At 36.7% G+C, this 13,302-nt stretch overlaps 2 protein-coding genes across 2 annotated transcripts; one reads left to right on the plus strand and one right to left on the minus strand.

Moving 5' to 3' along the window:
• Positions 1-4,894: 4,894 nt before the first annotated feature.
• LOC138907951 (uncharacterized) lies at positions 4,895-5,341 on the plus strand. Its single transcript, XM_070198578.1, has one exon. The coding sequence runs from the start codon at positions 4,895-4,897 to the stop codon at positions 5,339-5,341; it is 447 nt and encodes a 148-aa protein (XP_070054679.1).
• Positions 5,342-7,932: 2,591 nt separating this feature from the next.
• On the minus strand, positions 7,933-8,497 carry LOC108945887 (uncharacterized). Its single transcript, XM_018772227.2, has 3 exons — positions 8,460-8,497; positions 8,243-8,374; positions 7,933-8,174 (listed from the first exon to the last, which is right to left on the minus strand). The coding sequence occupies exons 1-3, from the start codon at positions 8,488-8,490 to the stop codon at positions 7,933-7,935; spliced, it is 405 nt and encodes a 134-aa protein (XP_018627743.1). The 5' UTR covers positions 8,491-8,497.
• Between the last annotated feature and the right edge of the window lie 4,805 nt (positions 8,498-13,302).

Here is a 13,302-nt window from a genome sequence, read left to right on the forward strand (position 1 = left end):
CTTCTCTTACTTTCTAAATCACTCTCTCTCAACTGAATCATGTCGAATGTCAATGACAACAACCAGCAGGTAGAAGGAACTCTAATTCCGTCACCTTATGGAACCCCACGCAATTCAAAAGAAGCATCACCAGAAAGATCCACTACTCATAATAATGAACAACATGGAAATGAACAAACTGTCGAGCAGGATGCTGTGAAGCAGTTAATTGTTGAGTACGTGAATGATGCTCTCCAGGCTTTCGTGATGGGACTACCAACTGTGCCACCCACACCTCCACCAAATAATACTGCAACTGTGAAAATTCCACGATCAGGGTTGGCTAATTTTGGAAGCGGAGAAACTCCCAACGAGTCACATGATGGGGGACCAGGTACGCCTAATAATTCTAATTTACAAACTTTAATACTAACCTTGCAGAAACATGTGAAAGAACAAAAGGACCGTATTGAGCAAATGCCCGGCGTACCACCTGTGATCAAAGGAGTTTATTTCGACAAATATTCACAACAACCATGGAAACCAAGCACATCTCCATTGCCAATTCTCAAAAAGTTCAAAATGCATGACATCCCAAAATAAAATGGAACGACCGATCCACGTGACCACGTTACTGCATTCACTACGGGACTAAAAGGCAATGATTTAACCAAGTGGGAGATTGAATCTGTGCTGGTCAAAAAGTTTGGGAAACACTTACTAAAGGAGCGTTAACATGGTACTCTCTTTTACCTGAAAATTCTATTGACTCTTTTGCTGAGCTTGCAGATCTATTTATAAAAGCATACTCGGGTGCACAAAAAGTTAAAAAGAGAATGGAGGATATATTCAAAGTAAAGTAAGGAGATACAGAATTGCTATGAGAATTCGTAGACAAATTCCAACGTGAAAGAATATTGCTACCAAGAGTATCTGACAATTGGGCAGCCATGGCATATGCAAGCAATTTAAACGAGAAAAGTTCAGAAGCTACGAGGAGGCTTAAAGAGAGCCTACGAGAATTTCCTACCACGACATGGAATGATGTCTATAATAGGTACAGTACCAAGTTAGGATCGAAGAAGATATCGTAGCTCAGTCAAGGTTTGAAGAAACAACAGGTTCAAGGCAGTCAGAATCTGAGAAGAGTTCCGGTAAGAATAGGTACGAGCCTTATATGGGACCTTCGGGGCGAGAAGCTCGTTCCAAATTCGAAAACATGCGGGCTGATCACAGGTTCGCAAATAGAGATTCAGATTCGTCATCGTCGAGATTCAGAAAAGATCGAGGTGAACGTAACAAATATGCTAATACAAATGCAAGGATTGGGGACTACAATTTTAACGTGAGTACCTCCGAGTTGGTCACTGTTTTAAGAAACATGGGGGATAAGGTACGATGGCCTAAAGAAATGAGATCAAATCCAAAATAGAAGAAACCCAGAATTTTGGTGCGAATTCCATAATGATCACGACCATAGAACATCAGACTGCAGATTATTACAAGGTAAGGTGGAACATTTATTGAAGCAGGGTTATTTGACGGAATTGTTCAGCGAGAAAGGCAAACAAGCTTACATGAAAAATAGGAAAGAGCCCCCAAAACTTCCGTCTCCAAAGAAAACATTAAATGTGATAAACGGCGGAGAAGAAGTCAACAGCGTAACCTATACAACCGCGAGAAAAACAACAAAGTTCACAATAACTCACGGGAAGCGAACTCGCCAAACTCTGGAAGATGGCAACATAACCTTTGATGATGCAGATGCTGATGGATTAATGATTCCTCACAATGATACATTGGTAATATCTTTACTTATACATGATACAAATGTAAAACGAGTTTTGATTGACCCAGGTAGCTCCGTGACTATCATTCTATTACGAGTGGTGAACGAAATGATGATGGGCGATCGTGTAGTTCCAAAAGCACGTTCCTTATCTGGGTTTGATAACTCAACCGTTATTGCAAAAGGCGAGATTGAACTAAGCACATACGCAAAAGGGGTCATCAAAGAAACAAAATTTCAAGTGATAGACACGGATATGGCCTATAATGTGATTCTTGGGAGGCCGTGGATTTATGATATGAATGTTGTGCCATCCACATTACATCAGGTTATCAAATTCTCTTCAAAATGAGGAATTCAACAGATTTGAGGAGATCAACAAACTTCAAGGAGTATCAATTCGGTGATACATCCAAGTCACAAAGATACGAATACAAGTCAAAAAGAAACGAGTGCAAGTCAAAAAGATGCGGGTGCAAGTGAGAAAGATGCGGTAAATCAAATTTTAACAGAAATTATATCAAAACAAACAGACGTTGACTCCAGACCATATGTAATTCAAGAGCCCGAGGAGAACGAAAACATTAAAACAACGATTGAGGAGCTTGACGCTGTTCCACTATTCGAACAATGACCAGATTGAAGAATTCATATCGAAGGAAGGTTAAACCCAAATATGAGAGGTAAGTTAATTGACTATTTAAAATCTAACGCGGATTTTTTTGCATGGTCCTATTCAGATATGACAGGTATACCTCCGGAGGTGATGACTCATAAATTAAATGAAGATCCATCATTCATACCTGTCAAACAAAAGAAAAGGAAGCAAGGATCATTCAAAAATCAAGTGATCGATGAAGAGGTACAGAAACTCTTAAAGATCGATTCAATACGCGAGGTAAAATATCTTAATTGGTTAGCTAATACTGTGGTAGTTCTGAAAAAAATGGTAAATAGAGAGTTTGTGTGGATTACACTGATTTAAATAAAGCATGCCCGAAGGATTCATTCCCTTTACCGCATATAGATCAATTGATTGATGCTACCGCATGCCACGAATTATTAAGCTTTCTAGATGCGTATTCTGGTTATAATCAAATAAAAATGGATCCCTTAGACAAAGAAAAAACTTCATTTATTACAAACAGGGGAACTTATTGTTACAAAGTCATGCCTTTTGGGGAAGACGATGGAAGTGTACATCTGGGGAAGACGATGGAACTTATTGTTACAAACTTCATTTATTCCAAGAACACCTGGGAAAGACGATGGAAGTGTACATTGATGATATGTTGGTTAAATCTACACAGCGGAAGATCATTTTCAACATCTTTCAACTACCTTCGAGATCCTCTGCAGATATAATATGAAACTAAACCCAGAAAAGTGCGCTTTTGGCGTAGCTTCATATTGACAGGTAGGATTGCATCTTTGGGAAGATTCATTTCAAGATCTTCAGAGAAAAGCATTAAATTCTTTTCAGTGTTGAAGAAGCAAAATCAGTTTGAATGGACTGAGGAATGCCGACAAGCCCTCAAAGATATGAAGGCATACTTAACAAATCCTCCCCTGCTGTCTAAACCAAGGGATGGAGAAAGACTATTTGTATATCTTGCAGTTGCAGAAGTAGTTGTAAGTGCAGTTTTAGTAAGTGAGGACAAAGGTAAACAATCTCATATTGATCTAGAGAAACTAGCTTTAGCATTAGTCATGGCAGCTAGGAAATTGAGACCATATTTTCAATGTCATCATATCTCCGTAGTAACTGCATATCCATTAAGAAATATTTTGCATAAACAAGAATTGTCAGGCAGACTAACCAAGGGGGCAATAGAACTAAGTGAATATGACATTATTTATCAACCTAGAACAACAATAAAGTCTCAAATTTTAGCAGATTTCGTCGCAGGTTTTAATACAAAAATAATTCTTGAAGTAGAAAAGGAATTACAATTTTTTACTAGAGCTAATCCAGGTACATGGACTTTATTTACTGATGGCTCTTCAAATGTCAAAGGAGCCGATTTAGGTATTGTTTTAATCCCACCCTCAGGTGAAAATATAAGACAAGCAATTAAATGTTACCCTATTACTAACAATGAAGCAGAGTATGAAGTTGTAATTACAGGTTTGGAACTAGCACGAGAACTCTTCATAGAGCAAATCATAATTAAAAGTGACTCTCAACTGGTAGTCAATCAGATGCAGGGGACTTACACTGCTAGAGAGGCACGAATGCAACAATACTTGGAAAAGACACGAGAACTGGTCAGGCAATTCCAATCGTGGAAGATCGTGCAAATACCCAGGGAAGAAAACGCAGAAGCAGACGCGTTGGCTAACCTTGCTTCAGTTGCAGAAGTAACGAGTGAAGAAAATGCTATTGTAATACATTTATTTCATTCAACACTTGACCAGGATAAACATGAGGTAAGCTCTAATAATTTAACCTAGGATTGGAGAAATGAGATTGTTAATTTTTTGCAGTACGGGATCGTACCTGAAGGCAAGAAAGAATCTCAAGTGCTTCGACGAAAAGTTGCTCGTTACTGCCTAATTCGAGATAATTTATATCGAAAAATATTTGGCGGTCCTTTAACAAGGTGCCTTGGACCCAATCAAACGGAGTACGTGATGAGGGAAGTACATGAAGAACATTGCGGAAATCACGCAGGTGGAATATCTTTAGTTAAAACACTAATCAGGGCAGGATATTACAGGCCTAAAATGGAAGAAGATGCGGAATATTTTGTAGCCAAATGTGATAAGTGTCAACGATATTTCAACAATATGCATCGAGCTGCAGAGTTATTACATACAGTTATTTCCCCATGGACATTTATAAAATGGGGAATGGATATAGTAGGGCCTTTACCACAAGTTAAAGAAAAGGTACGGTTCTTATTAGTGTTAACAAATTACTTTTCAAAATGGGTAGAGGCAGGAGCTTTCAAACAGGTACGAGAAAAGGAGGTGAAAGACTTCATTTGGCGAAACATTATATGCCGGTTTGGAGTTCCAAAAGAAATCGTATGTGATAATGGGCCACAATTTATAGGCTCGAAAATCACGGAGTTCTTTCAAAGTTGGCAAATAAAATGAGTAGCCTCTTCACCTTACCATCCCATGGAAAATGGACAAGCTGAGTCAAAAAATAAGATTATCATCAATAATTTGAAGAAGAGACTAGAAAAATTAAAAGGGAATTGGCCTGAAGAATTACCAGGAGTGTTATGGTCTTATAGAACCACCGCAAAAACAGCTACGGGAGAAACTCCATTTTCGCTTGTGTACGGTTCAGAAGCTTTAATCCCAGTTGAAATAGGAGAACCAAGCACGAGGTTCACATTAGCAACAGAAGAGTCGAACGATGAGGAATTAAGAACAAACTTGGACTTACTCGAACAAAGAAGTGAAGCAACTTTAATATGGATGGCAGCACAAAAGCAAATCATAGAACGATACTACAACAGAAAGACTCACCTCAGGTACTTCAAAATTGGGGACTTCGTTCTTAAAAAGGTTTTTCAATCAATGAAAACAACCGAACCGGGAAAGTTAAATCCAAATTAGGAAGGACCCTATAAAGTTCGAGGTATTACTGGAAAAGGTGCCTACGAGTTAAAAACCATGGATGGCAAGATTTTACCCTTGAGTTGGAATGCTGTTCATATAAAGAAATACTATTTCTGAGCAAAAGTAATACCCACTGTGAGGTATCGTTCAATTACGATTTTTGTTTTGTACAGTTAAAATTATACTAGCAATTTTAAATGATAGACAAAAAGCTAGCCCACACCAAATGATGATATTAGACCTGAAAGACACGCGGAAGAAACACTATTCCCAGTCTAGGATTGCAACCTTTCTGATGGAAATATAAAGGGTCAAGAAGTCATCATCTAAATTATATATACCTCCGAGTCCCGTATATTTTTCCTTTTCAGGAAATGGACCACATGAAATGAATAATCAATTGTTAGAGATTTCATACTTCAAAGCTCAAACACTTGGGGGACATATATATATATATATATATATATATATATATATATATATATATATATATATATATATATATATATATATATATATATATATATAAGGAAGTCAAAGAAGACTGGAAAAGTCAGAATTCAAGTCAAGCCTATGGTCTACCCAACAAATCGAAAGTTAAGAGCAAAGTCAAGAGCCAAAAACGCAAGCCTGAATCAAAAACCTATGAAGAATATACTCGTGGATGTAAATTTCAAAATCTTATGAATGGCAATATTCAGTCATGGGTTGCAAGATATTATTTAGTCATGGGTTGCAAGATATACCCTTGAACTTTGTAAAATCTGTTGTAAAGAAAACAGTTATGAAAGAGTTATAGATGATACTTGAATACATGTAAAGTATTATACAATTTGAAAGTTCGAAAGATACAAAACTTCCTCAAAGTTATTCAAAGAAACGTGTGTGTTCCTATTTCTTCTTTCGTATGTTTACATCATTATGAAGTTGAGACGTCTTCTTCATTAAGTGTCGTTTATAAAAGGGCCCTCTTTTATAAATCGTGCTTGTTTCAAAAAGTCACGAAGTACTGAAGCATTTTTAATGCATAACAAAAGAGTAGTACAGAAACTCGGAATAAAATATCATAGAAGTTGAACAAAAACTTAGAAGATGATATTATAATAACTTGGTTAAAACAAGTATGAACTTAGTTCCAACCTAATTGTCTTATACAAAAAACCCAAAACGGACTGGGGGTAAGATTTTCCAAAATATTACCCCCAAATGGGACCAGGGGTAAATCTCCAAATGTTCCACCAATAAAAAAAAAAAATAAAGAAACATTTCAAACTTTTTAACTTTCACTATGGGGCAGAATCTGAACCAGTAGGATGAAGAGTGGCATCGTCACCAGAAGGAAGAGCAACTTGACCAGGAGAAGGTTGAACAACAGCCTCACCAGGAGCGATTTCATCACCCTCGGGAATGCCAACCTCAGGTGAAGAAAAGCTTTGACTCTGCAGGGTCTTTTCAATCATCTCTTTAGTCTTTGCAATCTCAGCATCTAAGTCAAAGCCTTCCCGGCTTACTTCCATTAACGTTTCGAGGCGAGTGTTCAAAAAAGCCCAGCTAACATCAACAACGGCTTTATCTTCAAGGGACTCATAATATTTTCCCCGCTGCTCAACCTCAGCTCTTAATTCATCCTTCTCATTCAAGGCAACATCGTAAGAAGCCTATAGAGGGCAAGAGATCTCTCTAAAAACTGAACCTTGTCTGAGGATACACGAAGATCTTCTTGAGTTTGCGTGAGTATTTGAACAAGCTCCCCAGAGTAAGCTTCTTTTTGGTTTAGAAAATCCTTTAAGCTCCTAATTTCTTCAGAAGCCTTGGAAAGTTGCTCAGTAAATGAAGACTCGAGAAGATTCTTGTCTTTGCCCGCCTGATTGGATGAGGCTTTCTCAACCGCTAGTTCCGCTGCCATAACTTTTACTTGCTGCTCTAAGGTGCAATTTTCTTCCTCTAAAACCTCCATCTCAAGTTGAAGCCCCTCGAACTGGTCTTTCCAGTTGTCTGCCTCAATGTGATAATCATTCATCAATTGCTCTGTGTGGACGATCCTTTTCATCATCTTCGTTCCGATGAGATTGATCTATGCAATGAAAAGAGGAATGTGATACCAGTAAAAGAGAAATTACATAAAATAAAAAAACAAGGTTTATACCTTTAAAGACGAATGCACAATATCATTCATCCACGTTAGAAAGCCGTGACTTTCCAGTTTTGACTTCTCAACTGGGCCAATCAGTGGTTTCAGCCATACATCAGCTTGGCCAGATTTCTTCAAAATATTACCATCTTCAGGAATCTCGATGGTAACTTGTTTCATTGCCCTACTGTTACTGGAGGAACCAACTTCAACATGGGAAGTTTTAACAGTAGGGGCACTCGAGGAAATCAAAATAGCCACGGGCGGAACAGTGGAAACAGTAGCAGGAATGGGTAATTGAGGTTCAATCGGAGCCGAGGCATGAAAAGTGGCAAGAGGCATTTCCTCAGATATAAAGCCAAGGCTTTCTTCATCAAACCCACGAGAAAAGAGCTGTTCAGTAGAGTCACGGGGTGCAGCAGGCGTCTCTTCATCAGAATTCACTAAGGTAGCATTTTCAGGCTCGGACATGGGGAACAGAACTAGGAGGGGGAGTGGCTTCGTCATCTGAAATGACCCGTCTCCTAGCCCGTGGCTTACGAACCAACGAGCCTTCATCCCGTTCTTCTTCATCCTCAAAGTTCTGTGGTCTATCAACTTTTCTTTTTGACGAAGAACTCAAGATTATCTCTTGAGCCTTTGATAGAGAGAGCCTCGAAGCAGTGATTGAAGCAACACTCACACCTCGAATGGCAAACCCTAACAAAGAAAGGGGTTAATAAGTTCCAAAATAAACATGGAAGTAAGGAAGTGAAAGAGAAAGTTACCGTGAGTCTTAACTTTCCATCCAAATCTGTTTGAAAGGTATTTCCAGGACCTTTCTTCGATAGGAGCAACGGTTAATAATTTCTCTACCCAACCACGGAGATTAGAAATCTCCTCAACAGTTCTCATGGTTGCTGAAAAAGAAAAGTAAAACAGTTACGAGATTACAAGTTCTTCACAGAAAAAGAAGAGAAATAAAAGATTGAAAGAAAGACTTACGTGCAAAGTTCCACTTCTCACGGAAGGGCATGTTCTCTTCACCTAAGGGTGGCAAGTGGGCCGGTCCCGGGCCTAAACGGGCCAAGTAGGCCGGTCTAAACGGTCCCGATCCCGGTCCCGGGCCGGTCCCAAATTAAACGGGTCAAACGGTCCCGGGCTAAATAGTCTTTTTGTAAGGACCGGCCCGGGACCGTTTGACCCGTTTGGTCCCGGGTTAAACGGTCCCGGCCCGCGGGCTAAATGGGCTAAGTGGGCCCAACGGATTTTCTTTTTAAAAAAAAATTAAATAGATATTAGAGACAAAAGGATGTTAAAAAAAATATCTAAAGCAATGCTTTGTAAATTTCATTATAGAATTGTGACCTAAATTTTATTTAATATATATATACACTATACTATATATACATCTTATATCGAATATAACTTTTATATATATATATATATATATATATATATATATATATATATATATAGAGAGAGAGAGAGAGAGAGAGAGAGAGAGAGAGAGAGAGAGAGAGAGAGAGAGATTATATACTATACATTTAGTATATATACTATATTATACTATATATACATCTCAGTTAGTATATATATATATTATACTATATATACATCTTATATATAGTATATAAGATGTATATATAGCTTATATATATACTATACTATACTATATATATATCTTATATATATATATATATTATACTATATATACATCTTATATATAGTATATAAGATGTATATATAGCTTATATATATATATATACTATATATATATATATATATATATATATATATATATACTTTTTAGTAGTAACATGAAAGGACCAAAGTATGATACTTCTTAGCTGGTATAAATATGGAATGATAGAAGATCAAATTTTAGCTCAACTCAGATTACATTTTCAACTAAAACTAAGTTGAGCTAAAACTTGATCTTCTATCATTCCATATTTATACTAGCTAAAAAGCACCATACTTTGGTCATTTCATGTTACTACTAAAAAGTATATATATACTAAGTGTATAGTATATAAGCTGTATAAGTATATATATATATATATATATATATATATAAAGCTATATTTGATAAGCTATATATACATCTTATATAGCTTATATAAGATGTATATATAGTATAGTATAGTATAGTATATATACTAAATGTATAATATATAAACTATATATATATATGTATCGAATATAGCTTATATATTATACACTTAGTAGCTTATATATTATACAATTAGTAACAATAAAGTAAGTAATAATAGCAATTATAGAAGGAAATTAGAGAGAGATTGTGATAGATTGATGATTTTGTAAGAAAAAATGAAAGAATGAGGCGGTATTTATAGTTGAAAATAGAAAAAAAGTGTAATTATAAAAAGTTTGGGGTTAAAACAAAGTTGGGGGGAGGGAGGGCGGTTAAACGGCTATTTTATAAATAGCCGTTGGGATCGTTTGGCCCGCTAAGGGACCGGTCCGGTCCCGGTCCCTGGCGGGCTAAATGGTCCCCGGCCTGGCGGGCCCAAATCATAGGACCGGCCCACGAGACCGGCCCAAGCCCACTAAAATCGGGCCAAATGGTCCTGGCCCGTTTGGCCCGCGATCCCGACCGGGTCCCAGGCCTGGACCGGCCCACTTGCACCCTTATCTTCACCTACTAACACACTTGTAGGAGTAGCAACAAATCAAGCATACCAGCCACGATCTTTGTCGTCTTCAGGGCTAACCAAAACCCTCTTACTTCTCGCCACGAGAGTAAAAATCCCATGACGAAATAATATGGGAGAGTAAAGATGAATCAGATGGTAAAAGGTGAAGGGTAAAGAAGCCAAATTTGACAAGTATCTAAGGCATGCCACAACCCTCCATACGATAGGACCAATCTGTCCTAAACACACATCAAAGAAACGATAAAACTCAATGATAACTGGATCAATAATTGGCCTAAAACCTAATGTGAAGGGATACGTATACACAAAAGAAAAATCAGCTTTAAAGGAAGTGATCCTTTGATTTTCATGGGGGACCAGAATCGGGAAGTCAAATTTCCAATAGCAATCTCTCCGCATAATAGAAACTAAACCCTCAGTAATCTGGGAAGGGTAAACATCAGCACGATCGTGAGAAGTCATGGAAGTGACCTGATTTTTAATTAATTCTCTATCAGTGACAAAGGAAAGTTCAGCTCTCGTCGACAGTAGGTTCACGAAGCAGTTCACTAGAATCCCTACTTCTAGCGAAAGTTCTATGTGAAGAAGAAGCCCTAGTTCTAGAAGATGATGGAGTAGTAGTACTGGGTTGAGAAGGAGAACCACGTACAAATACTGACCCTAAACAAATAAATGTTATGTGGAGTTAATACTGAAAAATCCCAAATATTCAATTGCTGAATAATTAGTAAGTGGGGGGACTATCTGTATTGGTAAAAATAAATGTTACATGTGGAGTTAATTATGTGGTTGACATGGCAAGGTACGTGGATCACTAGAAAAGTGACAGCTGGAGAGGAGCACCAAAAGAGACACGAGTCGCAGCAGATACGAACAAATCACCCATGAGGTGAAAAGAAATGGTTGCTCGAGTCTCTTTAAGTTATATGAAGAGGCACCGGTGGAATGAACCAAGACAGTAAAAAAAAGCAGATTCATGGATCTTCAATTAATGAGCGTGGATGATTACAAACGTTACAGAATCTTCACGAACAGTTACGATTACCAATTATAACGTTTCATTAATGTCATTAATGCTCATAATGACCTGGTCTTAAAAGGGAAAAGACGTTGTACTTGAAACCTCTATATAAGGGAAAAAAATATCATTTGTATAGACACGTTGTGATTATTATTGAAATATAATTACTTTCTTGTGCTTTCTATTGATTACTTTGTCATTTTTTATTCTAATTTCCTTTTTTTATTTCTAAGAGAATATTGAATTTCTTGATTATCAGTAACCCGAGTACTTCTAAAAATAAGCTTTGACTGAGAATCTAATTCTTTGGTTAAACAGTCGTAAAAAAGAGGGAGGTCTCTGGATAGCTCACTATTACCATATCAACATTAGCATTACAATCCGTAATTAGCCTAGTAAAAGTCATTCCTAAAATGTCTGTCCAAACTAGTAAAATTCTAAGCCTATCAAAAAACCCTTCCAAATCAGCGACCCTGTTCTGCTCCATGTAGCAGTGTCTGGGCACTAGGTTCCCCAACCTAGACATTAATGACCTGCATTAATCAATTAAAGAGCTGTAAAATTTTATATCATGTATGAAACATGTTAATTACCTCGGCTGATTTTGAAACAATTTCCGGAGGAGCCAAGTAATTTTGAACTGCTATTTGAAAAACCTTGCATAAGAGCAATTAGTTCAGCAATAGTGTTTGTAACATTCAAAATTCCTTTCATGAAGCCTATGATCCGGTCACCATTATCATTATCAGATCAACTAGGAGAAATACCAAGTCTCATGCAGGGGCGACTCAACGGATCTTATGGCCTAAGGCGAAACTATATTGAGAGGCCCTTAAATTTATTCTATAAAAAATTTTACACTAATAAAAAAATTTGCTTTCTAAATAACAAATTAATAAGTTAAGACAACAAGTAGTGCGTTTAACACAAAATATAGGAAGAAGAGCACAAAGAACAAAGTGGTGGATTATCGGATATTGAGGTCTAGAACTCAAAGTAAAAATTATGATTTGGCTATCATCACAATCAAAAAAAAGAAATTAACATACATAACATAATAGCTTAAGTTTTGAGCATTGACGGTGTCAAAAATATTTACTCCTTCTGATCAATTTAAACAATAATTATAGTTTATTCTATTAATTAGTAGCACTATTGGTAAATATCTAAAATAAATTATAAATAACCTAATATAATATGTTGAATTACACTAAAAGAAAATCGATGCATGGATACTTTTGTGTTCATGCAGTTTCTGAGAAAATTGCAAAAGAAATTCATTATGTTGTTGAAGGATAAAATTAAAATTGAAGAGTGAAGCAAATATACTAATTAATGAGTGAGAAAATTATCATAATTTATGAACTTAATGGTATAAAATTGATGAAAAACAGATATAAACAGCGGAAGCAAATAGCCGGGATCACTTGCATGTAATATAGACAACACATAATCACAGATTTTAATCAAACATAAAATCGATACTTATCTCTTGAAGCGTGACCGCGATCGCGATAGGAACCTCCAAGCAAGAGCAAAGTCGTCCACAAGATCATCCTCCAGTTCCACTGTCTTCTACTGTGTGATCCAAATAATGCCCAGAATAGCGAAACTCGTGTGGGCGAGTTTCTCCTAGGAAAATCGTTTAGTAAAAACCCTGGCCTCCTTATGGAATAAGATCTTTTTATGTAGCCACATGTTTTAGGGTTTAAAACCTTTTCCTAAACCTGTTGGGTCTTCCTTTTCCACCAAGAAATATCATTACGTTTAATTCCTAATTATTCGAGTACAGCAGGGACTGCAATACTTAATTAACGAGGCTTCCTATTATGGACTTAATTCGAAATATCCGAATTAATACTACCATAGTAAATTATGAATTATTCACTAAAAATTTATAATTGCACTCTTCAGTTCAATTTCGAAATTCTTCCATTAAACCTTATTTAACTCCCCATGTTAAGATTCAGATACTAATCAAATAAATTAAATTACTGACAATTTAATTCATTGATTATTTCCTTTAGACTTTCGCTTAACTTATTTCATGTGACGGATACAAAATCCACCTGCAGAATTTACACATGAAAACTTATAAGCTTTCATAAAGGTGTATCATCAATCTCCAGACCGAGACATAAATTCC

The sequence above is a fragment of the Nicotiana tomentosiformis genome, chromosome 3 (assembly GCF_000390325.3).
Source record: "Nicotiana tomentosiformis chromosome 3, ASM39032v3, whole genome shotgun sequence".
NCBI lineage: Eukaryota > Viridiplantae > Streptophyta > Magnoliopsida > Solanales > Solanaceae > Nicotiana > Nicotiana tomentosiformis.

Excerpts from the sequence above, each read along its gene's own strand:
- LOC108945887 (XM_018772227.2), bottom strand. The coding sequence starts at position 8,490 with ATGCCCTTCCGTGAGAAGTGGAACTTTGCAC. Across the intron at positions 8,375-8,459 it reads TGAGAAGTGGAACTTTGCAC|CAACCATGAGAACTGTTGAG; the intron begins GTAAGTCTTTCT and ends TTTCTTTTTCAG. Across the intron at positions 8,175-8,242 it reads ATGGAAAGTTAAGACTCACG|GGTTTGCCATTCGAGGTGTG; the intron begins GTAACTTTCTCT and ends TTTCTTTGTTAG.
- LOC138907951 (XM_070198578.1), top strand. The coding sequence starts at position 4,895 with ATGGAAAATGGACAAGCTGAGTCAAAAAATAAGATTATCATCAATAAT.